At 41.9% G+C, this 23,697-nt stretch overlaps 1 protein-coding gene across 5 annotated transcripts; it reads left to right on the top strand.

Annotated features, from left to right (window-relative positions):
• The first annotated feature begins 401 nt into the window (after nucleotides 1–401).
• Nucleotides 402–23,618, top strand: med12 (mediator complex subunit 12). 5 transcript variants are annotated; one of them, XM_070836394.1, is made up of 43 exons: nucleotides 402–526; nucleotides 1,261–1,365; nucleotides 1,475–1,666; nucleotides 3,925–4,084; nucleotides 4,313–4,488; nucleotides 4,659–4,769; nucleotides 5,130–5,402; nucleotides 5,545–5,691; nucleotides 5,828–5,927; nucleotides 6,041–6,177; nucleotides 6,450–6,581; nucleotides 7,878–8,004; nucleotides 8,204–8,433; nucleotides 8,539–8,598; nucleotides 8,759–8,932; nucleotides 9,476–9,620; nucleotides 10,542–10,660; nucleotides 11,908–12,051; nucleotides 12,159–12,322; nucleotides 13,117–13,230; nucleotides 13,589–13,816; nucleotides 13,911–14,055; nucleotides 14,361–14,481; nucleotides 15,610–15,720; nucleotides 15,832–15,945; nucleotides 16,102–16,238; nucleotides 16,893–17,072; nucleotides 17,387–17,458; nucleotides 17,578–17,741; nucleotides 17,836–17,997; nucleotides 18,210–18,411; nucleotides 18,716–18,825; nucleotides 18,972–19,107; nucleotides 19,332–19,481; nucleotides 19,917–20,282; nucleotides 20,395–20,536; nucleotides 20,685–20,899; nucleotides 21,094–21,168; nucleotides 21,541–21,770; nucleotides 21,897–22,083; nucleotides 22,250–22,456; nucleotides 22,999–23,080; nucleotides 23,202–23,618. In XM_070836394.1, the coding sequence occupies exons 1-43, from the start codon at nucleotides 425–427 to the stop codon at nucleotides 23,237–23,239; spliced, it is 6,486 nt and encodes a 2,161-aa protein (XP_070692495.1). In that variant the 5' UTR covers nucleotides 402–424; the 3' UTR covers nucleotides 23,240–23,618. The 5 variants fall into 5 exon arrangements, with proteins under 5 accessions (XP_070692495.1, XP_070692496.1, XP_070692494.1 ...); XM_070836395.1 differs by having other exon boundaries at nucleotides 13,117–13,248; nucleotides 20,395–20,503; XM_070836393.1 differs by having other exon boundaries at nucleotides 13,117–13,248; nucleotides 20,685–20,890.
• The last annotated feature ends 79 nt before the right edge of the window (nucleotides 23,619–23,697 follow it).

Raw genomic sequence — 23,697 nt, 5'->3', positions numbered from 1 at the left:
TTATCTGTTCCTTCCTGTTCATAAAAACACCAATGATGTAACCTCGCCGTTGATTTAATATGTGCACATTTGAACAGCATCAGTTTGTTGTATGACTACAAATTCACAACCTTTAAATTCTTGCATCTTTTCAGGCTTTGACACTATTTCTGAACACCATATAACTAAGTCTTATTAACCTTCATTTGAGCCACCGTGTTGCCTCTATTTATCCTCATATTAAAAGAAGAGGTTATTTATAAATATTGCAGCATGTGTTAATGATGCTGTCTATTAATTGTGGGGGGAAAAACATCGGTTCAATGCAAGTGCATCAGCTTTATTTTGAAGTTCGGGGACTGTGGCTAACCGGAAGTGTGCTCCGTTGTTGTAGCTCGGCTCAGGCTGCTCGGGAGGAGGAAAGCTCTGGCTGTGATGCCGCTGGATGATGGCTGCCTTCGGGATCCTAAGTTACGAACACCGGCCATTAAAGCGGCCCCGACTCGGCCCTCCGGACGTTTATCCTCAAGATCCAAAGCAGAAAGAGGTCTGCTTTTACGATGCGCAATCTGAGAGCACAGGAATTGTGTTTTGGGGGAGATAATGTTCATCCAAGAAGCTGTGCAAGCTAACACTAGTTAGCCTGTTTAGCGACGATTTGGGCCTAGCAATAACAATGAACTGCACCTAGTTGTCAGTTTGGTAGCTAGGTTAGCTCGTCGGCTTACTTGGAAAACAGCCGGTTCGTTAGATACCAGAGTTTGCTAAGCTAGTTCATCTGCAGTTTGATATGAACCACGACCAGTATTTAGCTTTGTGGTGGGAAACTATGTGGCTGCCTTTTTAGGATTGTGCGTGATTGGTCACTGCTAGCTTGGATGTTTTGGTCCAACGAGTTAACGTTAGCTAAACCTGCACAGCTAACCTGTATGACCTGCAAGATGAAACTGCAGCTAAATTATCTGTGCATAGTTTTAAAGCTTGGATTTGGCCTAGCTGGGTAGTGCTGTTGGCTCCTGATCTATTATTAACCCAAGATAATCTGTTGTAAATGGAAAACTAGCTGCTTTGCCTCTGGGGGTTTCTGTTATTGATTCTGCAAATATCTCTAATGATAATAATTTAGTAATATGTTATAACAGTTTATTTTCCTAGTGTGTGCAAACATCCTGGATTTCTCAGTCTAGAACTTGCTGGTCTGGGATCAGAAATGAAGAGATATTGACATGCATGCTGTTATTTTTTTTTATCAGTATGTGCTGAAATGTGTGTTTGTTTCAGGATGAGTTGACTGCACTTAATGTGAAGCAAGGATTCAATAACCAGCCGGCTGTGTCTGGTGACGAACATGGCAGTGCTAAAAATGTCAACTTTAACCCCTCAAAGGTAATAACTCTGGCACTCCTACTCAGGCTCTACCCTGCATGCTGCTAGATGTTTTGTTTTTTTAAAATCATCTGGCCTTCATACACTTTCCCTCAATACTTTCCCACAGATCAGTTCAAACTTCAGCAGCATCATCGCCGAGAAGCTGCGCTACAACACGTTTCTAGACACAGGGAAACGTAAACCACAGGTCAACCAGAAGGATAATTTCTGGCTCGTCACCGCAAGGTCACAGAGCTCCATCAATAATTGGTTCACGGATTTAGCTGGGACTAAACCTCTAACGCAGCTTGCTAAAAAGGTAAGACCCTGTTGTGAGTCTCTAAAAGCCTTCTTTACTAAATGTTGGTTTACCTGATAGTATAATCACCAGAGAAAAGAGAAGTCATTTACTTTGCATATATGAAAGGTGTCAGACAGGCCTCACGCTCACTGTGGCCTGGCCTGTTAATCACTGTAGTTCTTTGCAAGGTTTTTGTGATATTTATTTTCCTCTGCTGATTTCCACTGTTTACATTTGGAAAGGACTGATATGGATTTATGGATTTGTAGTCTGTCTTCAAAACCCAACATTTTACATCAATTTCCACAAGAAAGGAAAACGATTCCCCAAAAGATTAAAAGCATTTTGCTTTGTTAAAGTAGAAAATAATGATTACAACTGTGTGATTAACTGTGAATGGGTCGCACTTATCTTTCTTCAGGCTCAACCATTTTCCCACTCCCACTGACTAATGCTGATAAGATACACATCTTTGTATGGTTACTGCCTTGTCTTGCAAATGCTAATGAAATGTAATTAAATGGCTTACATGTTGAACGTTAGCATGTTGAATTCACAGGTAAATGTCCGCGCTACCATTCTTAACTGTTGCCATGCAACTATAAAATGCTACCATGCTATGCTGTTAACGTTGCAGAGCTCAGATGAGTCGAATAGTGAAGCCTAAACAGCAGCTTGACAAAGAACATGTTGAGGAAAGTTCTCCATGGCTGACAATGTGGTGCTGAGTTTGAGAATCTAAGATGTCCCACCTTAATCGCTCATAATACTGAGACTTGACTTGGTTTTTTGTCCCATTTAATAATTATGACGTAAAAACAACAAAGCTGTCTCTCCATTTTTCATCAAATTTTCCAGCTTGTAATGAATATTACAGTGTCTTCTGACTTTGAGGGTCTGTCACGCACTGTGCAGATTATAAAGCCCCCTAAGGCAAATTGGTATTTGTGATTTTAGGCTATGTAAATAAAATTTGACTTAACTAGACATAGGGGTGCCTGTGTTGCTATGTAGGTAGTTTTTTCTCTCAAAGCTGATATTGCCCGATACTCATAGAAGGCACATACATCAGTGCTTTTATACATGGATTGTGCTAGTATCTCATAGTTTTGCACTCATCTGCCACAAATTTAGCTTCACTTATCACTGCCTGGCATGGCTCGATAGAGATTTCCTGCCTGAATGGAAGTAGCGAGCAGATTAGGTATGGAGGATCCTGATGCGTGTGTCACAGATCGGAGAAATTTGTGTGTCAGTTCTGTGAAAGCCAAGAAGAAAACGAATGTCAGTAGTTGGGACATGGTGATGAAACAGTTCCGAAACTGTGCGGAGCTCTGGACAAATCAAGTCAGCAGCGCAAAACAAGAATAATTCGAAAGAGGTAAGTAATACTGTGTTTTTTATTTCCTTGTGTCTGTGTAAATCACGTCTGTTGGCTGTGTTGTTTGGGTATATCGACCCAACACATAATGCATGTCACTGTCAGTGGAAACAGGTGTTACTGCTGTTAAGTTATTTTTCAAACTTGAAAATCTATTATTTATAGATTGTCTGGTGAGGTGTCTGTTGTTCTCTCACAACAAACATTTTTCTCTCTAAGTGCTCCTACAAGTGGCAGCAAATTAAAGCTAAATTAATATGAGCTTTCTATTCAATGTAGCAAAGTGCTTTATCATTTACAATTAAGTTTGAGTTTGTTATGTGTTTTCCTTTATCCCTGCTCGCACTGGTACTTAAGTATTTCTTTGTTTTCTCACTATATTGAATAATGTTTTCTAACTGTGTTTGTAATTGACTTTGACAGATCGCTTTTCCAGATGTACTCCAGTTCCAGGTTTCTCCTCAGCAGCTTCATTCAAACCACAGAAGAGGAAACATCAGGAAAACACAGCAGATGTGCTTAGTTGAAATTGTGGACTTTGTGCATGCATTTCCTCTGGTGCATTTATTTTCAGAACCGAACAGGCGATGTTGGAAAGGATATGTAATTTGTCTGTTATTGCAACAGACATGGACTGTATTTAAATAATTTACAAGTAACATGCATGTCAAATGTTCAAGGTGTATCCCATGGTTTTTATTCAGCATGTTTCATTATATTTTCTATTGACTGTCAGCTGTGAGCTCTACTCCTGTCATGCTTATCAAAGCTTTCTAAATAAATACATTTGACATTTTTCTGGCTGGAGTTGTTTTTTGGGGGTTTGGGAATCATTCTTTGTGTTTGCATTGTTTTATTCAACAGTACTGACACACATGAAATGTCCTTTTCACAGGTTCCTATCTTTAGCAAAAAGGAGGAGGTTTTTGGATACTTGGCCAAGTACTCAGTCCCTGTCATGCGTTCAGCATGGATGATCAAGATGACCTGTGCATATCACGCCGCCATCACAGAAACTAAAGTCAAGAAGAGGCACGTGATTGACCCGTGTATAGGTAAGCAAGTGAAGTTGTCTATTAGTAAAGGAGTGTGTGTTTGCTTATTGTTTGTTGTTGTTTGTGATGTTTCATTCAGTCATGTTTCATGTGTTCTTCTGGCAAAAAAAAGAAAAAATGAATGCTTTCTCCTATGAGACGCTAAGCGATTTCTTTTGAGTGGAATACATTCTGCCACTTGTTCAATCCCTGTTGCTTTAAGATGCATTTTTGTGTGTGCTTGTGTAGAATGGACTCAGATTATTACTAAGTACCTGTGGGAGCAGCTTCAGAAGGTGGCCGAGTTTTACAGACAGTTTCCCAGCCAAGGCTGTAGCTCACCCCTACCAGCCACTCCTGCTGACGTGGAGACGGCCATGAAGCAGTGGGAATACAACGAGAAGTTAGCCATGTTCATGTTTCAGGTCAGTTCGCTCTCTGAAAGTCCACTACTGAACAGTGTTAGGGTTAACATGTTAAAGTATGATACGTTAAGTATCAGTATAAGTTTTCTAGGCCTCTACATAAAGCCCTGTGATTATTGTGTTCACCTACTTGATACTAAGATGCACTTGTGTTTGGGTTCTGTGTTCAGGATGGTATGCTAGACAGACATGAGTTCCTGACATGGGTGCTGGAGTGTTTTGAGAAGGTCCGACCCGGTGAAGATGAGCTTCTCAGACTTCTCCTACCCCTTTTACTACAGGTATACCCTTCTGTCCGTTCATTATCCACTTCTAATCTTTACCCCAGCCTCATATCATCACTCACGCACTGATGGATTCGCTTTAGGGAAACATGCAGTCCTGTTTAACATTCACACAGCTGTACATAGCTGACACACGCACTAGCTGGGGTTACGCTAGATGGCTTCTACAGCTATCAACAGTTTATCATGGACTAGTCGTGTGTCTTCATCCTCAGCACTTGGGTAGTGTTGACCTTTGCTGACAGAGGCCCACAGGGGCCTGCAGCCTCTCATTTTGCTTCTATTTCCAAAGCTGACTGATGTTAATGGACACTGAGTGCTGTGGGTAATGCTGTGAATCTCTCCTCCGTTCCTCAGTACTCAGGGGAATTTGTACAGTCGGCTTACTTGTCACGGAGACTGGCTTACTTCTGCACGCGCCGCCTCAACCTGTTGCTAAGCGACGGGAGCCTGGGTCCCGGCACAGGAGGGCATCCAGCCCATGGCATGATGGCACAGCAAGGTAACGCCCTGCCCCCCACGCCAACCTCTCAGCCAGCAGGAGGGAACCAGCCCCAGACACCTTTTACGGACTTCTACATCTGCCCTCAGCACAGGCCTCTGGTGTTCGGGCTCAGCTGCATGTTACAGGTATTATATATATGTATATTATATTGATATGTTTTTCTCTATGCTTAGATAGATTATCAGCTTTTTAAATGTAATAGGAGACTTAAAATTCTTTGCTTTTTTTCTTTCCCTTGTTATTTTTGTCTTATTATTGTCACATCAGAGCATAGTGTTGTGTTGTCCCAGTGCTCTGGTGTGGCATTATTCTCTGACAGACAGCAGAAACAAAACCGGTTCACCTCTGGACCTCCTACCCATCGCCCCGTCCAGCTTACCAATGCCAGGGGGAAATACAGCCTTCACACAGCAGGTACCGCCATCAGTGTTGACACAGCTGAGCATGAAAATCTATCCTTGTCATTGTCAATCTTGCAGATTGTTCTTGTTCATTGTTTCTGTATAAGATGTCAAGATAATGTTACCTCGCCTTTTTTTTTTCATCACAGGTTCGTACAAAGTTGAGAGAAATCGAGGAGCAAGTGAAGGAGCGAGGCCAGGCTGTGGAGTTCAGGTGGTCATTTGACAAGTGCCAAGAGACCACAGCAGGTTAGAAAACTGTCGCTTTATCTCTGCAGACAGCTGCTTACGGCTCACGAGAACAGGTTTGTGAGAGGAAATCAAGGTCCGTGTTTGAGATGATTTCTGTAATCTGTTGCCAGGGTTCACTATCGGGAGGGTTCTCCACACCCTGGAGGTTTTGGATAACCACAGCTTTGAGAAGTCTGACTTTAACAACTCACTGGATTCGCTGTACAACCGAATATTTGGGTCCGGCCAGAGTAAAGATGGGCATGAGGTAAGGATTCCCCTTATCTCTCTATTTTTATTAAGCTTGAAGCATGAACAACTCTTTTAAATGCAATATTAAAAGGCGGTGTTACAGTGATCAAAATGACACTGTCAGGTTTACCAATGACAAGTTTGTTTTTAAACACTTGGAACTGTTGAATCCACTTTTCTAGCATCTCTGCCGATACCATTCGATTACTGATCATCAGACTATAAAGTGTGACAAGCACTTTATATTATTTTGAGCCGCATTGTCTCATAACGCATGTTTCTGTGCAGATGTCACCAGATGACGATGCGGTGGTGACCTTGCTTTGTGAATGGGCAGTGTGCTGTAAGCGTTCTGGCAGGCACAGGGCCATGGTGGTGGCCAAACTGCTGGAAAAGAGACAGGCTGAAATAGAAGCAGAGGTAAGAGATGCACCACTCCTCTGTATGTTACTACAGCATGTTTCTGTCTTTGTCACACCTGCAGACACACTATTTTAGAAGTGATCAACTTGATTATGTCTCAACTTTTGCCCAAGTGGCTTCATCAGTTACTGCATTCACATCAACGGGGCTATAATAGAGGTGTTTAGTAAAGACGTGTAATGGAAACGTCTAACGTTTAATAGACGATTTTATTATGTTGGCCTGCATTGGTCTCAGCTGTCAACCATGCCCCTCTCCTGTTACTGTTCCAGTTCGCAAAAAAAGTGTTGGATTCTACCACACTTACCACAGTCATTAAAATGTGCAGTGGTATTATTAAAAAATGCGGCTGCCACCAAAAGCATCGCTACTCACTTAACAAGAATGTGTTGACACTGACTGCCTGAGGCGAGTAACGTTTGCTTTAGCAGCTACTACACCACAAACGGAGTCCGTATTGATGTTTCTATTTTTGAGTCAGTCTAGCTTAACCAAATTGTAGTGAATCATCTTTGAATGGCACTGTAGCACATCATTCCACATTTATCTGTATTGATTTTTTTAAAAAGTTGATTGGCCATCAGTGTACGTTCATATTTTCTGCACATTTATCTTCCAGCATGACGGTCTAAGTGTAGGTTTTAAAGCTTTCATCACACTGCTGGGCATGTAATGCTGGTCAAGAAATACTGAATTACTGTGCTTGATTGTATTTAGTTAAAAAAGATGTTTTTGCCTATAACAAATCATAGATATTGAGGTACTTTTTTAAAATTGATATTCTCAAATAACCATGTGCAATAAGTTTTTTGAGCCCAAAGACTCTGAATATGCACTCCCAGTAGAACGATTACATGGTTAAATCATATGATTACTTGACTTAAGTAGTTGTGACTATAGCCCTGAATATCCGCCTTTGATATTAGTCAGCATAGTACTTATGTTTGTGTTTTACAAATCAGAAAAACCAATGTGTGCATGAATATAATAAATAGTAGAACTCTCTTAGAAGGCCTGTTATCCTGGAATGAACTCCATATCTGTATTTTCTTGCTTCGACATGGCATTTTGTCTCGTGTGTATTACTGGGATAGTCCTACAGTCCCATCATGCCCTGCAACTTTGCAGTAATTTTTAGAATATTGCAACAGTTTAATTAATATTTAATGGTGGCTTTTGTGGCATCTGTACACTAACTCTAAAACCAAATGAAGGTGTCAAACAAGGAAAGCCTGTAAATGAGTTTTCTACATTTAGCACTCAGAGAGTGTGCTGCGTGCCGTTTGTTTGCAGAGGTGTGGTGAGTCAGAGGTGGTGGATGAGAAGGGCTCCGTGTCATCTGGCTCCCTCTCAGCTGCCACACTACCAGTCTTTCAGGATGTACTGCTACAGTTCCTCGATACACAGGCCCCCACGCTGAGTGAGTCTCTTTCTGTTTTTTTTTCTACATTTCCTGCAGCTCAGAGTCTCAAATGTGTCAAATTTGATCTGATATTGAAGGAACTTTATATCCTTTTGTCTTTACCTCTTATTTTATTACCCAATGCATTTTTATTATAAATGATTTGGCAAGGGAGACCTGTGATTAAATTATTCAAATCCTCTTCTCCCCTCTGCAGCGGAGCCTGGGAATGAAAATGAGCGAGTGGAGTTCTCCAACCTGGTCCTGCTCTTCTGCGAGCTCATCCGTCACGATGTCTTTTCCCACAACATCTACATGTGCACACTCATTTCCCGGGGTGACTTGGCTTCTGACTCCCACCTGCCGCGCCCGCGCTCACCCAGCGACGAGCCCTCAGATGAATCGGAGCGCAAGGAGCAGGAGGCCGGCAGCAGTGTCAAGAACGAGGCACGTTGGAGGCATCTGTTGGTGGTGTTGTGGAGTGTGATGAGTCATTTCTGCAATAACAGTGTAGTGTAAGAGGGTAACATGAGGTTATTGTTTGTTCTACAGGATACCGGCCTGTCGGAGTCGATGGAAATCGATCACAACTCCAGTGCTAATTTTGACGAGGTGCACACAACATTTAAAAAAAAAAAATAAATTTCTTCCATAGTGCATGCCTGAATATTGTTTAGAATGAAGTGATATTTTCTGTAAATTAAAATTGCCTAATTTTGCATTCCCCACTTACCCGTGCGTGAGCTCATGTCAGTCTCCTTTCGCATTGCAGATGTTCTCTCCTCCGATGCACTGTGAGTCCAAGGGGAGCCCCTCTCCCGAGAAGCCAGCTCCAGAGCAGGACACCAAGGCCGGCTCGAAGGACAAAGGCATGGACCCTGCCTTCCCTCAACTGTATGAGCAACCTCGCCACATTCAGTATGCCACTCACTTCCCAATTCCTCAGGTAAGAGAGCTCACAGGTTGGCATTTATAAAGAAATCCTAGAAAATTACACTTCTGGTTCATGAATCTGTAGATGTTTCCCTAATGCTTGTCTACATGGAAGGCATGTCAGCCGTGTTTTTCACTCATCCGTATGACATGCTTCTGACAGAACGGATACAAAATTAAATAACTTTTATAGATGAAACAAATAATATGACGAATAAAGAAAATACAGGGCAGATTAATCAATAATAAAACATAAATGTTTGCAGCCCTACTGCTCACGATCAGTGGCATTTCTGTGAAATTGAATTAAATTATTTCAATTCAATTTTATTTCGGTTTTAAACTATTTGTAATATTTTCAAAGCTGTTTTCAGCTGTAGAAAAAACACAGTTCTAAAATGAAAGGAAATGTCTCTTGTTGAATTTGTTCCTAAACCTTGTCACATATATCTAACTCAGAGTGGTTTTTTTGTGTTGTTTGTCTTGCTGTGCTGCTCAGGTTGTCAGGTTCATCCACTCTATGAGGATCTGTTCTGTCTCTTTGTCATCATTTTAGGAGGAGAGCGCCAGCCACGAGTGCAACCAGCGGTTAGTGGTCCTGTACGGTGTGGGCAAACTGAGAGATGAGGCGCGACACACCATCAAGAAAATTACCAAAGACATCTTGAAGGTGCTCAACCGCAAAAGCACAGCAGAAACAGGTAACTGTGTTCCCTGGTTACATCAGCTTTTGACTAATAGCTTGGTGTCTTGTATTTCCCATTTACCTATGTTTTACATAACCTAAGATGCAGGCATGCAGTTTGTCTGACAGCAAACTGCCACTTAAGATTATGTTTCAGTTGCTTTTCACCTACTTTTCAGATTTAAGGATGAAAAAGGTGTCAGTGAAATCGCTTTGTAGTGTTTGTGTCCCCCAATTTATTGACGTGATGTTTTCCTGAAAAATTCATGTCTGTCACGTGAAAGAGATAATGTTTTGTCAGACAGCAGTGTGGAATATAAGAGTTTGATCATGCTTGGGTGTAAAACATTGCTCATATGCAGGCTGATATTCTTGCTTTTTTATTGTGGTAATTCCAGCTGTTATCGTCCTCGCAACTCTTCCTCTTTGAACACATTTCATTTGTATTGCCTTTCTCCTGCCCTTCTTAACGGAACAAGCTTTTTTCCTTTTTTTGTTGACCTTAGCAGGAGTTGCATCACCCAATCTTCTTTCCACTCAATTTCTATGCTAATAGCTCTCATCTGTTCATAACCTCTTTATCTCTCATACATGTGACCTTATTAGGTGACTTAAGGTTTTCAAAGTAAGAACTGCATAGATTGGAGTGTTTTGTGTCATCTTATCACATTCCTGTGAGCTGATCATGACCTTCAGCTCATAATTGTGTTTCTCTTAAATGAAAAGTAAAAATGTCCTTTTCTTGAAAGTGCCTTTATAGCAGTACCTTTTGCACTGAAGCTTCAAATCAAAGGAGGCTGAAAATAAGATAACAGACCATTGGCTTAACTCGATTTCACGGCTGGCCCGCTCAGCAGACTGAGAAGAATACCCCTGACCAGATATGAGTTGCTGCTCCTGCTCTTATTTTTTTATTCTCCCTTTCACACATACACAGGAGGGGAGGAAGGCCAGAAGAGGAAGAGGAGTAAGCCAGAGGCCTTTCCCACAGCAGAAGATATCTTCTCCAAATTCCAGCATCTGTCCCACTTTGACCAGCACCAAGTCACCTCCCAGGTTCGACCAGGAAACCTCTTTCATGTCCTTTTCATGAGTCCCATGTTTCCGTACACGTACGAGTCAGTTAAATATTTAGGGACTAGCCACAGCGTTTATTGATGCGAAATACTTTAGCAGCCTAAAACAAATTCCCAAGGTGACTCATTGGAATGTAAATGTAATTTGAATATATATTTATTTCTCTGGTGAGATATCTGAATAGAATTTGAATGGATAATGCACTCAGGTGACAGAGCAGAACATAATGTGGTTAGATTTCTCAAGTGGCAGAGGTTGTAATGGAGAAAGTAGTTGATCCTAAATCCAGTACTGTCAATAATACCCATAAATGGTAAAACAACACAACAACTCTTTTTCATTTGAAAATGAAAAAAGTACAAATCCATTTGCATGTTTAAGGGCTATTTCTAAGGGCTTTGTGGTTGTGTGGGAGCCCATATTTGTATTAAAGAAACAGTTCATTATTTTGTGAAGCATGCTTATTCGCTGTCTTGCATAGAGTTAGGGAAGATTTACACCAGTTGTTTATCCGTCTGTTAAATATGAAGCTACAGCCAGGAGTCGGTTAGCTTAGCATAAAGACTGGAAACGGGGAAACAGAACAGAACCAGCAACTCTAAAGCTCACTAATAAACACGTTTTATCTCGATTGTTTAATCTGTACAAAAAATGATGCATAAACCAACAATTTTTACTTTTCCTTATTTTCCACCTTTTGTTGTTTTATGAGAAGTTATATTGCAGACCTGGCTAGCTGTTTCCCCCCCACTTCCAGTTTTAATGCTAAGCTAAGCTAACGAGAGGGGTACATTTTCTTATCTTGCTCTCAGCAACAAAGCAAATAAGTGTTTTCCCAAAATATCAATCTATCTCTTTAACATTCCTCTGAAAGGTTACATCTTCAAACATGTATTAATTGAATCCGTTACTGGATTAACTCACTGAAGTCAAGTAAACTTGTTAAGCATAAAATAAAAGTTGCTTTGTATTTCACACAAACATTGAATTTCATCAATGGAAAACATTTTGTGTGATCAGTTATCTCGATTATAGAGTCCGCATTATGGCTTAATTTATCCAGTTTGTCTCCAACAAAGTACCACTGTTTAACAAAATGTTTTGGCTCGAGCATTTCTGCTTGTTTGAAATTGTAATTGCTGCCGGGCAGTGTCAGAACAGAGGCTGTAGATTGTTCTGATATTGTTCACATGTTAATGATGGTCTGATATTTTGTTTGTGTGCAGGTGTCCAGAAATGTGCTGGAACAGATCAATAGCTTTGCCTTAGGGATGTCCTATCACCTGCCTCTCGTCCAGCACATTCAGTTCATCTTTGACCTCATGGAGTACTCCCTCAACATTAGTGGCCTCATAGACTTTGCTATTCAGGTACGGCCAACGTCATCACTGATGTCATTTAACATGGATAAATCCACATCTCAAATCTCTTTTTCACCATTGTTTGCACAAATGCATTGACTGTGTTTGTTTTACAGCTGCTGAATGAGTTGAGTCTGGTGGAAGCTGAGCTGCTGCTCAAGTCGTCCAGCCTGGTGGGCAGCTACACCACCAGCCTGTGTCTGTGTATTGTAGCTGTGCTGAGGAGGTACCACTCCTGCCTCATTCTCAATCCTGAGCAAACAGCGCAAGTTTTTGATGGGTATGTCACTTACACGCTTTGTTGTTTGTCAATAGGATACATCAAAATAGCAGTTTCAGCCATTTTGTAAAGCCTTAGATTTTAATTGGTGGCCCAAACTTGACACTGGTATGGTTTGGTTTTGTAGTTTTTACTGTGAAATCAACTGAAACAGAGATTGAAGAGTAACCCTAAAAGGATGTTTGCATCCTTAGCTTATCGTTAAAATGGTAAATTAGCTGGAATTAACTAAATGCCTGAAGTGTTAAAAACCTCCAATTAAAAGCCTCCAATTAAAGTAAATGTAATTAAGTATAAAAGTAGCGCTTATACAAAAAGGTCTGTTAAATGTTCCCGTTCCCATTTTGGGAGATACACTTGCTCACTTTCTTGCCAAGGCTTGTTGGACAAGAAGATTGATATCACCTACTTAGCTCAGCGTGATGACTTAAAAGAAGGGGAGACTGCTACCTTTTTGTTATTCAGAGGTAGCAAAAGCCTCCTAATTGCACCTCTATCCTTTGTGTATACAGAAACTGTATACAAAGAAGATATGTGTCAGACTATAACCCCCATAAATCAGATGTAGATTAAACATACGAGATGTATTGTGTTAATTCATGAGCTTTAGAGATGCTGGCAAGGCTAACCGTTTCCCTGTTTCCACTCTTTATGCTAAACTAAGTTAGCAGGCTGCTGGCTGAAGCTTTATATCATCTACCTCTCAGCGAGAAAGTGGTTAAGCATTTCTCCAAACGTCTGAATATGTTGCTGAAGGAGTTGCTGTTAAATCGTGCATGTTAATGTGTTCACAGGTTGCGCATCGTGGTGAAATCGGGTGTGAACCCGGCAGACTGCTCCTCTGCCGAGCGGTGTATCTTGGCATACCTGTATGACCTCTACACCTCCTGCAGTCACCTCAAGAACAAGTTTGGCGAGATCTTCACGTAGAAATAAATCTTCACTTATTTGAGAATGAATGTTTTCCATTGCCTTAACAAAAAGGCATATTTAGCTGTGCTTCAGAACCTTTTTTTTGACTAATCCCTCAGGGATAGATGTAATTGTTTGGAGAAGGGAATGCGTTGAATAGTGAGACATACTAAAACAGAATCCTAATATTTGCATTCCCTTTCTCCTTTTAGTTACTTCTATCAATCCAGCAGTTGTGTACAGTTAATGTTATTTTCTTGCCTGTGTTTCACTTAATGTCATTTATAGTTTTCTTTTTAATTATCAGCACTTACCCTGACTTATTCTCTCCTTTCGCCTTGTGTTCCCTCTCAGTGAGTTCTGCTCCAAAGTGAAAAACTCCATCTACTGCAACATCGACCCATCAGACTCCAACATGCTTTGGGATCCTGTGTTCATGATGGAGGCCATTGCCAACCCCTCAGCCCACAACTTCAACCACTCTGTGGTGGGAAAGATCCTCAACGACAGCCCGGCCAACCGCTACAGCTTCGTCTGTAATGTGCTCATGGATGTGTGCGTGGATCACAGAGACCCTGAGAGGTGTGTTACCTCTCATGTGTATGGTATACGACTGCTACAGTTTTCTACTCTCTGTCTGGACTGTGTTGTTTCATATCATGTGACTTGTTTTCAGGGTGAACGACATTGGGATCCTGTGTGCGGAGCTGACGGCGTATTGTCGCTCCCTGAGTGCTGAGTGGCTCGGCATCCTCAAAGCTCTCTGCTGCTCCTCCAATAACGGCAACTGCGGCTTCAATGATTTGCTATGTAACGTAGATGTAAGTATCGGTTTGATGACTCATATGTTGGGATGTACAGTTGCCGGCAGGTTAATTGTGGACCAGGTATACATAGCGTGGTTTTAAATGTATTGTTGAGTGTTGGAGTTCACCTGTTGATATCACTCATGCAGCTACTGTACGTGCTGTAAACTTTAAGAAGTATAAATCCAGTTTTAGCCCTGCTTGCACATAAATTATTGCTTTAACTCTAAATTCTGGTTCCCACTCTGATATGTGGTATTTATATGATTACAATAGCTTTTCTCATCTGACAAGTTTGTCTCTGCACTCGTATCCTTCAGGTGAGCGATTTGTCCTTCCATGATTCCCTGGCAACCTTCGTAGCCATTCTCATTGCTAGACAGTGCCTACTCCTGGAGGACCTGGTTCGCTGTGTGGCCATTCCTTCCCTCCTTAATGCAGGTAAGGATTATTTCATCTCAAACACACTGCTATACAAATATAGGCATTGCACTTAAGTTTCTGTCTGTGATACAGCTTTACCAGTGCTCTCCATGCCATCTTTCGAGCATCTGATATGTGTGTGTGTGTGTGTGTGTGTGTGTGTGTGTGTGTGTGTGTATCACAGCCATTTTTTTACTAATACATAAGGGTGTCACGTTTTAATTTAACTTAAAATTTTAAAGTCACGCTTCAATTTGATTTCCAATTCTTTTTTTTCCAGCTCTGATAGATAAAAAAAAAAAAATAGACTAGATGATATCAAGTGTGATATTTGAGCCGTTGTATAAGAAATTATACAGAATATAGTACCTTAAAAGGAGTAGCCCAAAAACACTCTATTTGAGACTTAATACAAAACGAATACAAAAACAACCATGTGATGCTTCTCGCGGATACTGGCAATCAGTAAGCTACGCTGTGTCATCTTTTAGGTGCTGATTTATCGTTTATCTTCAGACTTGCGCAAGTAGGAAGGGGTGGAGAGGAAAGAAATTGAGAATTGCTGATCCTGGTTTTGATTTTGATGCTTGAAATCAAAAGCTCATTTTGGTCAGTTTTTGATTTACAATCGAAATTGTGACACCCAGACTAATGAATTAGCTGAACATTGCAGCTTGGCTTGTAGGAAGGAATACCAATCTGTATAATTACTTCTATCAGAGAAGAGAGTAAACGCGGCGTATTTGATTTGGGTCCATGAAGCCTGGGTGCGCTTTGTGCACTGGCCAGGGAAGTGCCTCTCTCTCTCTCCCGACTGATAATCTTTTTTTCTCCCTGCTTGGAGACAAAGCCCCATTCAGCCATGCTGTTTGGTCCGATTTGGCTCAGTTTATAATGCTAGTACACATGCCAAATGCCAGCAGCTCTTGCTTGTGGTACATGCTTTGTTCTCAATCCTTCTTTCATGACAACAACTCTACGAAAATTCCACTTCATCCCGATTGATGAGAAGTACATCTAGGACAAGGCTTAAATTTACATGTGACTTTGATGTAGTAGATTGTGTAGCCAATCCGAAAAATGTGAACCTCAGTTATTAGTTAACTCAACTCTGACCAATGCATATGTGTCTAAACTTATTTTCAGCCTGCAGTGAGCAAGACTCTGAGCCAGGAGCCAGACTTACCTGCAGGATTCTGTTGCACCTTTTCAAGACGCCACAGCGCAACCCCGTCCCCCAAGATGGCATTAAGTCCGGTAGTAAACAGAACCAGAAACCTTTTTACCATTGTTTCAACACTCCTTTTTTCAGACGATTGTCAAAAGTGTGACTTTTTGTCTCATACTTGCACTGTTGTGACTCTGCAGATAAATCCACTGTTGGTATCCGGTCGTCTTGTGATCGCCACCTTCTTGCTGCCTCTCAGAACAGCATAGTAGTTGGAGCAGTATTTGCTGTCCTGAAAGCTGTTTTCATGCTGGGTAAGAATCTCTGCAGTGCTGTCATCTCAATACCTGGTTTGGAAATGTTTTTCTGAATAGATGATGATCAGGTTAACATACTGTAAAACTACTGGATCATTATCGCACTGATAGATTTTACTGGTTGGTTTCACTGGTCTCTCCTTGTTGTTCTAGGTGATGCCGAGCTTAGAGGCTCAGGATTGTCACACCCTGCTGGTCTCGACGACATATCTGATGGGCGTAATGTCTCCATAGAGACGGCCAGCCTGGATGTATATGCAAAGTATGTTCTGAAGACGATCTGCCAGCAGGTGAGGATACTGTATGAATGATATGAAATCCATAACCACAGTTCACACAGCCAGTGTGAAGTGGAAAAGGTGAAAATGAAGGTACTGAGATAATTTTCTGGTGCGTCTAAAGCACATTGCGTCTGTTGTGGGAAGCTATGCATGCATGTATGTGCATGCCTTCTTTTCATGTTGCTCAGCACTATTTATCTTTCTATCTAAAAATGCTTATGGGAATGCAGATAGAAAAAAATGAACCTTCTGTTTCTGCACATAAAAGCTCTCCTGCTTTTCTGAGCTACTCCTAAATGCAGTAAGCCAAAGATACAGAAACAGCGTGAATGAGATCATTTTCTGCACCAGATGTCACTTATGCCACATAGGCATGAAGGCCAGAGAGGGAGCTGGCAGTAGCTCAGAGGGGTGGACACGCTCTGAGAGTTCAAGAGACTCAGATGCATTACCCATTTGCCCCGGAAGGCTCTGTCTCTGAGAATCAACCCCCTGCCCCATTTTTGTCAACACCCACCGTTTTTAGTCAAGGTTGTTTTGCATGACTCATGAGTTTATGATGCTTCTACTTAAGCTTGAGGATCACTTAAGTTGTTCACGGTCACATTTCTCAAAGCCGCTTTTTCTTCCTGCCCCTGTTTCTCATCTTGAACTGTCATGCAGGAATGGGTTGGAGAGCGCTGCCTGAAGTCTCTGTCTGAGGACAGCAGTGCCCTCCAGGACCCGGTGCTGGTAAACATTCAGGCCCAACGGCTGCTGCAGCTTATTTGCTACCCACATCGTCAGCTGGACAGTGATGATGGTGACAACCCTCAAAGGCAGCGCATCAAACGCATCCTACAGGTTTGAGAACACACAGAAACTCACAGAATCATCTATTGTGGAGTCAATAAGGATTCTTTAGTTCAAATGATACATCCAAAATGAGTAGGTTTTAGAACAAATGATAAAAAAAAGATAATATCTTCCATATAATCTGCTAGTAAGTTGTCTTTCTTGAATAAGAAGTGTGAGGTTTTGTTGCCCTCTCCTGTCTGAAACAGGGACTGAGGAAATGTCTTGGCAGTGGTGTGAACTGTGCATACTCATGACTGGTTTTGACAAGAAAAAGGAAAAAAAAATGTGTATGATTAACAGTATTCTCGTCTCTTTCATAGAACATGGACCAATGGACGATGAGACAATCGTCCCTGGAGCTGCAGCTGATGATCAAACAGAGCACAAACAATGTAAGTTGCTGTTTTCGGTGCATCTAACCTTTTTCTTTTTCTTTTTTTCTGAAGAACTAATGTGTAGTCTGGATCTGGAATGAAATTGATCTGAATATTCCTCATTTACTTTCCAATAGGAGCTCTACTCGCTCTTGGAGAACATAGCCAAGGCCACCATAGAAGTGTTTCAGAAATCAGCTGAGATGAACTCCAGTAACCCCTCAGGGAATGGAGCAGCAGTCCAAGGTGGCTCCGCATCCAACAACAACAGCGCCACCAGCAAGATGAAGCCAATTTTAAGGTCTGTGTCTTTCTGTCAGAGGTTTAACACTAACCGTTTTTTTTTTTTAGCTGTACTGAATGAAATCTAACATTTTTTTGTTTGCACTGTGCAGTTCATCAGAGCGGTCAGGCGTGTGGCTGGTGGCTCCGTTGATAGCCAAGCTGCCGACCTCAGTTCAGGGCCATGTATTGAAGGCAGCAGGAGAGGAGCTGGAGAAAGGACAGCACCTGGGTTCTTCCTCACGTAAGGAGAGGGACAGGCAGAAACAGAAAAGGTAAGCGGCAAACATATATTTCTTCGATACTGGAATACATTAGACTGAATTTATTCTGGTATTTCTGATAAGTGAAAATAATTTGCCAGCATCTGGCAAACTGTATGGCAGAATGTGCAGTTGCACTTTGTGCAACTCTTACAAGCTATGTAGCCAGCCGTCTGAAAGTGTTTTCTTCTTCATTAAATTCATTTTCCCCCCCCCCTCCTCAGTATGTCTCTGCTGAGTCAGCAGCCATTCCTGTCTTTGGTGCTGACCTGTTTGAAGGGACAGGATGAACAGAGGGAAGGCCTTCTCACCTCCCTCTACAGCCAAGTGCAGCAGATTGTTACCAACTGGAGAGAAGACCAGTACCAGGATGACTGCAAAGCAAAGCAGATGATGCACGAAGCCTTGAAACTACGGCTGAATCTTGTAAGAACGTCTTGATCACCACAGCTGGCTTTATAGTACAGCATCCCTGGCTTTATGAAGTCAATTTATAATTACTTTTGCACCCTTGTACACGTTGTGGATGTTGACTTTTAGCCCTAGATTGTTATCACAGAACCAGCACTAGGTTGCAAATATGGGCCCCATTTCATGACTTTAATATAACAAAATTGTATTAATTTAACAAAGATCATTCACTTCAAGGCTGCTCTGCTGTTTTAAGTGCTTCATTGGGTTTGATTAAACATGCTATGAGACTAACAGGATTGTTTCTTCTCCCAACAAGGTGGGTGGCATGTTTGACACAGTGCAGCGCAGCACCCAGCAGACCACCGAGTGGGCCGTACTGCTCCTCGACATCATCAGCAGTGGCACAGTGGACATGCAGTCCAATAAGTAAGGCCCCATTTCAAAGTGCAATCCACAAAGTATTCCTCCATTTGGATACTTGAGTAAATTATTTCTATGCATACATTCTGTTGCCAACACAATTTTTAGCCACTGGATCTGCCTGGCTCTCATGTTTGCTTCTCCTCCAACAGTGAGCTCTTCACAACAGTGTTGGACATGTTGAGTGTGCTGATTAATGGCACACTGGCTGCTGACATGTCCAGTATCTCTCAGGGCAGTATGGAGGAGAATAAGAGAGCCTATATGAACCTGGTCAAGAAGCTCAGGGTAAGAGCAGCGTACCCTTTTCATCCATAGCACACTTTTTTCTTTTAAGATGTAGTCCCCGTATTCATATAAGATGACAAAGTCATAGCCCAATCTAAAAAATAGCACTGAATAGTTTGCTATTGTAAAAAAGGAGGTTAAGGTTAGTCCTCGTAAAGAGAGGCTTTTGATTAGCAATGTCATAATCACTCCTCTCCCACAATCTACCCATTTTATTTCTACAGAAAGAGCTTGGAGATCGGCAGTCGGAAAGTCTGGAAAAGGTTCGCCAGCTTCTGCCACTGCCCAAGCAAACCCGTGATGTCATAACCTGTGAACCTCAGGGCTCGCTAATAGACACAAAGGGTAACAAGATCGCTGGATTTGAGAAGGAGGTACGTGTTTCACAAGCTGATGAAACCACATCCATCTGCAAAGTTACATGCATAGATTCAGTTTGATTTGTGTTGCCTAATCAAACTGGATGGAACTGGAAGTAGTTGCACAGCATTTCGCTTATGCCATTGCACATGCTGTATCTTCAAAATCAAAAACACTGACAAGAAAATTGACTAGGTTAAATTGTACCACAATATGCGTACTAGTGATATGAAGGAACTGAGTGTGAGAAAGATAATCTGTGTGTATAGAGAAATTATACATTCTAAGAAAGCCAGAAACCTTCACCTGTATTATAGGTTGTTTGCTATTATTGTTTGTTTTTTTTTCAATTGTTCTTTTATTGACAAGCTTAAAATAAATTGAGCCCAACCTCATCTACATATGCTGATCTTGTGTTAAATAATACTGCTGTGTCTCCATGCCATCAGGGCCTTCAAGTATCAACCAAACAGAAGATCTCTCCCTGGGATGTCTTTGAGGGTCTCAAACACTCCGCCCCTCTCTCCTGGGGCTGGTTTGGTACGGTGCGCGTGGACCGCAAGGTCACCAAATTTGAGGAGCAGCAGCGTTTTCTGCTCTACCACACTCACCTGAAGCCCAAACCTCGAAGCTATTACCTGGAGCCACTCCCCCTGCCCCCTGAAGAGGAGGAGCCCCTGACACCTGTCTCCCAAGAACCAGAGAAGAAGAATATGGAGGTAGTGAAGCCAGAGAAGAGCGTGTCCGCTGTGCCCTCTGACTCAAACAAGAAGAAGTCCGGCAAGAAGAAGAAAACTCCATCCACCAAGCCAGATGTCAGTTATGTTTACAGTAACATGATTTTACCGCTGGGAATTTTGTTTATTGGACATAAGTCGCGACAATCAGTTTAAAAAAATAATACATTTGTCCCATTTCTCTCTCTAGGACTATGTGAACCGCACACCAGGCGGGGTGACCTATGGGAGTAATATGCCACCAGAGCTGATGCAGAACCTACCATACGGCAGGCTAGCCTACGGCCAGCAGACCATGGGCATGTACACACAGAACCAGCCTCTACCTCCAGGTCAGTTCATGGCATATTGTCTCATCATTATCTCCCCCATCAATAGCAGCATGGCACACTGGTGTCGCACACACTCATCCTTTGGTTGAAACAACCTTATCTGAAATACCATCCAGATTTGTGGTTTAAGTCATTTGTTTTTCCACAGGAGGTCCAGGTTTAGAACCTCCATACAGACCTGCCCGCAACCCACAGATGAACAAAATGATGCCCACTCGGCCCAGTTACTCAAGCATGATGCCAGGCATGCAGGGAAGCATGCCTGGCATGATGGGACTGGACAAGCAATACCCAATGGGTTATAAGCCCCAGCCTAGCATGCCACAGGGACAGATACTGCGGCAGCAGCTACAGGTCAGACTGGTGAGTCAGTTCACACTGACAGGTCTAGGATAGGACAGGATAGCTGATGCTCTGTTTGATTGCTGCTTAAATTCAGTTTTTAAGTTGAAGACGAGAATGATATGGTTGCTTTAAGTTTAAGAATTTTACTTTTCTTGTCCTGGTGTAGGACATTGAATCTTTGCTATTTGCTGACTTGTTGTTTCTCTTCTCAGAATCAGAGCATGATAGGGCAGCAGATAAGACAAATAACACCCAACCAACCATATACTTCAATGCAGGCATCACAGGTAAGTCCTTTTTTTCTGATTTTCTTTTGTTTTGGTAAGAAATGGCATCTGTCATGTGTCACCTATTATCTCAGTCATGTGAGACCTTTATTTATATACACCAATGCTAGAAAAAATTGAAAGCTGTTTACATGTTTGAACAGGATTCTATTTACCACACCAGCATTTTCCGATCATTATTTTCTCAATCCACTCTGAAATGCCTGCAGTTATAAATGTTCACAGTTGCACTTATCTGGTCTTGTTTAGGTTCACTACATGAATAATAAACAAAATAATTATTGGTGCTAATATAACACTATCAATAAGTCAATATTGGTCTCCTACTTTTTCCTCCTCTGGTTTTAATCAACATTGTCTCTGCTTGTTCAGAACATATCTCAGGGCTATACCACATACGGATCACACATGGGGATGCAGCAGCATCCGTCCCAAGGTGGTGGTATAGTTCCTTCCTCCTATGGGAACCAGAACTTCCAGGGCACTCATCCTGGAGCCAACCCGGCTGTGGTGGATCCCCTTAGGCAAATGCAGCAGAGGCCCAGTGGTTACGTTCACCAGCAGGCTCCAGGCTACGCACACAATATGCAGAACACACAGAGGTCTGTATTCTTTTTCAAGGAAGGCTGCTGCTTTGTTGGCTCCTCAGTAGCAATTAAAAGTCCACGGTTCTTCTCCTTCATTTTATGTTAACTGCTTTGTTCCCCTTGCTGTCCTGTAAACCCCAGGTTTACCCACCAGTCCATCCAGCAGAATTCCATCATGCACGGTCTCGGTCACATGGGAGGCCAGGGCGTTCATCCAGGCTTGAGGCCCAATCAGATGCTGGCAGAACAACAACAGCAGCAGCAGCAACAGCAGCAGCAACAAGCAGCACAGCAACAGCAGCAGTACCTCAGACAACAAGCACTCAGAGTATGTCACTTGATCATCAGTAGTTTATCCGTGTGTTACCAACCTAGTTACAGAAAAAAGATAGAAACTTCACATTTATCAACTAATCTAATCAACACAATTTTAAGATTTAAAGGTCTCTACTTCAAACACCAACGGTTGTTTCTTTCCCACGTTTTCACAACAGCAGCAGCAGGCCCAACAAGTTCAACAACAGCAACAGCAACAGCAGCAGCAGCAGGTCCAGTCCCAGCAGGCTCCCCCACAACAGCAAGTTCAGCAGCAGCAGCAACAGCAGCAGCAGCAGCAGCAACAGGTGTCAGCGGTGCCACAACCAGGCCAGGCACAGAACCAGGGCCTGGGCATGCAGCCACTGCCCCCCCAGCAACCCATGGTAGGTTCAATCCATGAGGTCAGGACATTCATTGGCCCAGCTGTTAGTTGGATAGTGTAAAGAGGTGTGTTTCCACTGTCTCGTGTTGGTGTTTTAGCCATTTAACAACAAATATGTGTACATTACTGTGTATCCTTTCTCATGTTCTTTCTTGCATTTGGGATCATTTTGGAAGCTTCCTGTTGTTGCATTGAAGACATTCTTACACTCAGAATTGTGCAGGTAGCTGCAAAATTATTACTTTTTAAATACAATGACCAAAGTCATCATATATAGCTTGGAAATTAGATGCTTTTTGTTAGCCAACTATTGGTGCCTCTTTAAATGGACCACAAGAGGTTTGGTCTGTGATTGTCGACCCTACTGAAAACTCTTAAGTTGATTCTCATAGTTCACTAAAATGAATGAACATTAATGGCTGCCTAAAAGCAGCAATCACTTAAAAAAATGATTTGGTAGTATTGTTACATATAATAAGTAGGTAATGGGTTAAAACATGAGTCTTTAAGTTCCTATAATAAGAATGTGTCTTTCTGTTTTAGTTCCCACGACAGGGAATGCAGCAGACTCAACAGCAGCAGCAGACTGCAGCTCTGGTCAGACAGCTGCAACAGCAACTTTCAAGTAAGTCAGAAATGTTCAAATGTCATTTTTTCCTCATTGATGTCTGTGTCTACAGTTGTCATGGTTTCAATATCTGCTGAACCAATTGCATGGTTATAATGAACCTTTTCACTCGTTTCAGATTCACAACCAGGACAGGGCACCAATTCATATTACTGATCATGTTTGTTCATAGTAGTGTGCGGAGAAAAGGCCTCCATTATGTGGCGAGGCCCAGCTCTGCAGATGAATGTGCCCAGTCCTGTGTAGTCTGTTAGGAAGGGCACAGCGGACCACCAAACAGATGAACCAAATCCCATGCAGACCACTGAGACAACGATCAGAAACTGATTCACTGACTTCAGTCGTGTAATTATGGATTTACGAAGGAGGGATCCTGCTCTGAAGTAAACAGATAATGGCAGATAATGGTTAATAATGGAAAAGTCTATGTAAAAAAGTACCAGAAATTATAAGAATGCAATTTTTTATTTTATTTCAATTTGTACAATTTTTTCAGTTTCGTGTATTTCTCATTAAAAAATCATGTCAGTTTTTATGTCTTGTACTTGTGTTGACTGTGCACTGTATTTATCAGATAAGGCTGCAAGGCTGTCATGAAAAACTCCCTAACATCA

This window comes from Pempheris klunzingeri, chromosome 9, assembly GCF_042242105.1.
Source record: "Pempheris klunzingeri isolate RE-2024b chromosome 9, fPemKlu1.hap1, whole genome shotgun sequence".
Lineage (NCBI taxonomy): Eukaryota > Metazoa > Chordata > Actinopteri > Acropomatiformes > Pempheridae > Pempheris > Pempheris klunzingeri.
Note: the sequence above shows the minus strand (reverse complement) of the source record. Positions and strands in the feature narration are given on the sequence as shown.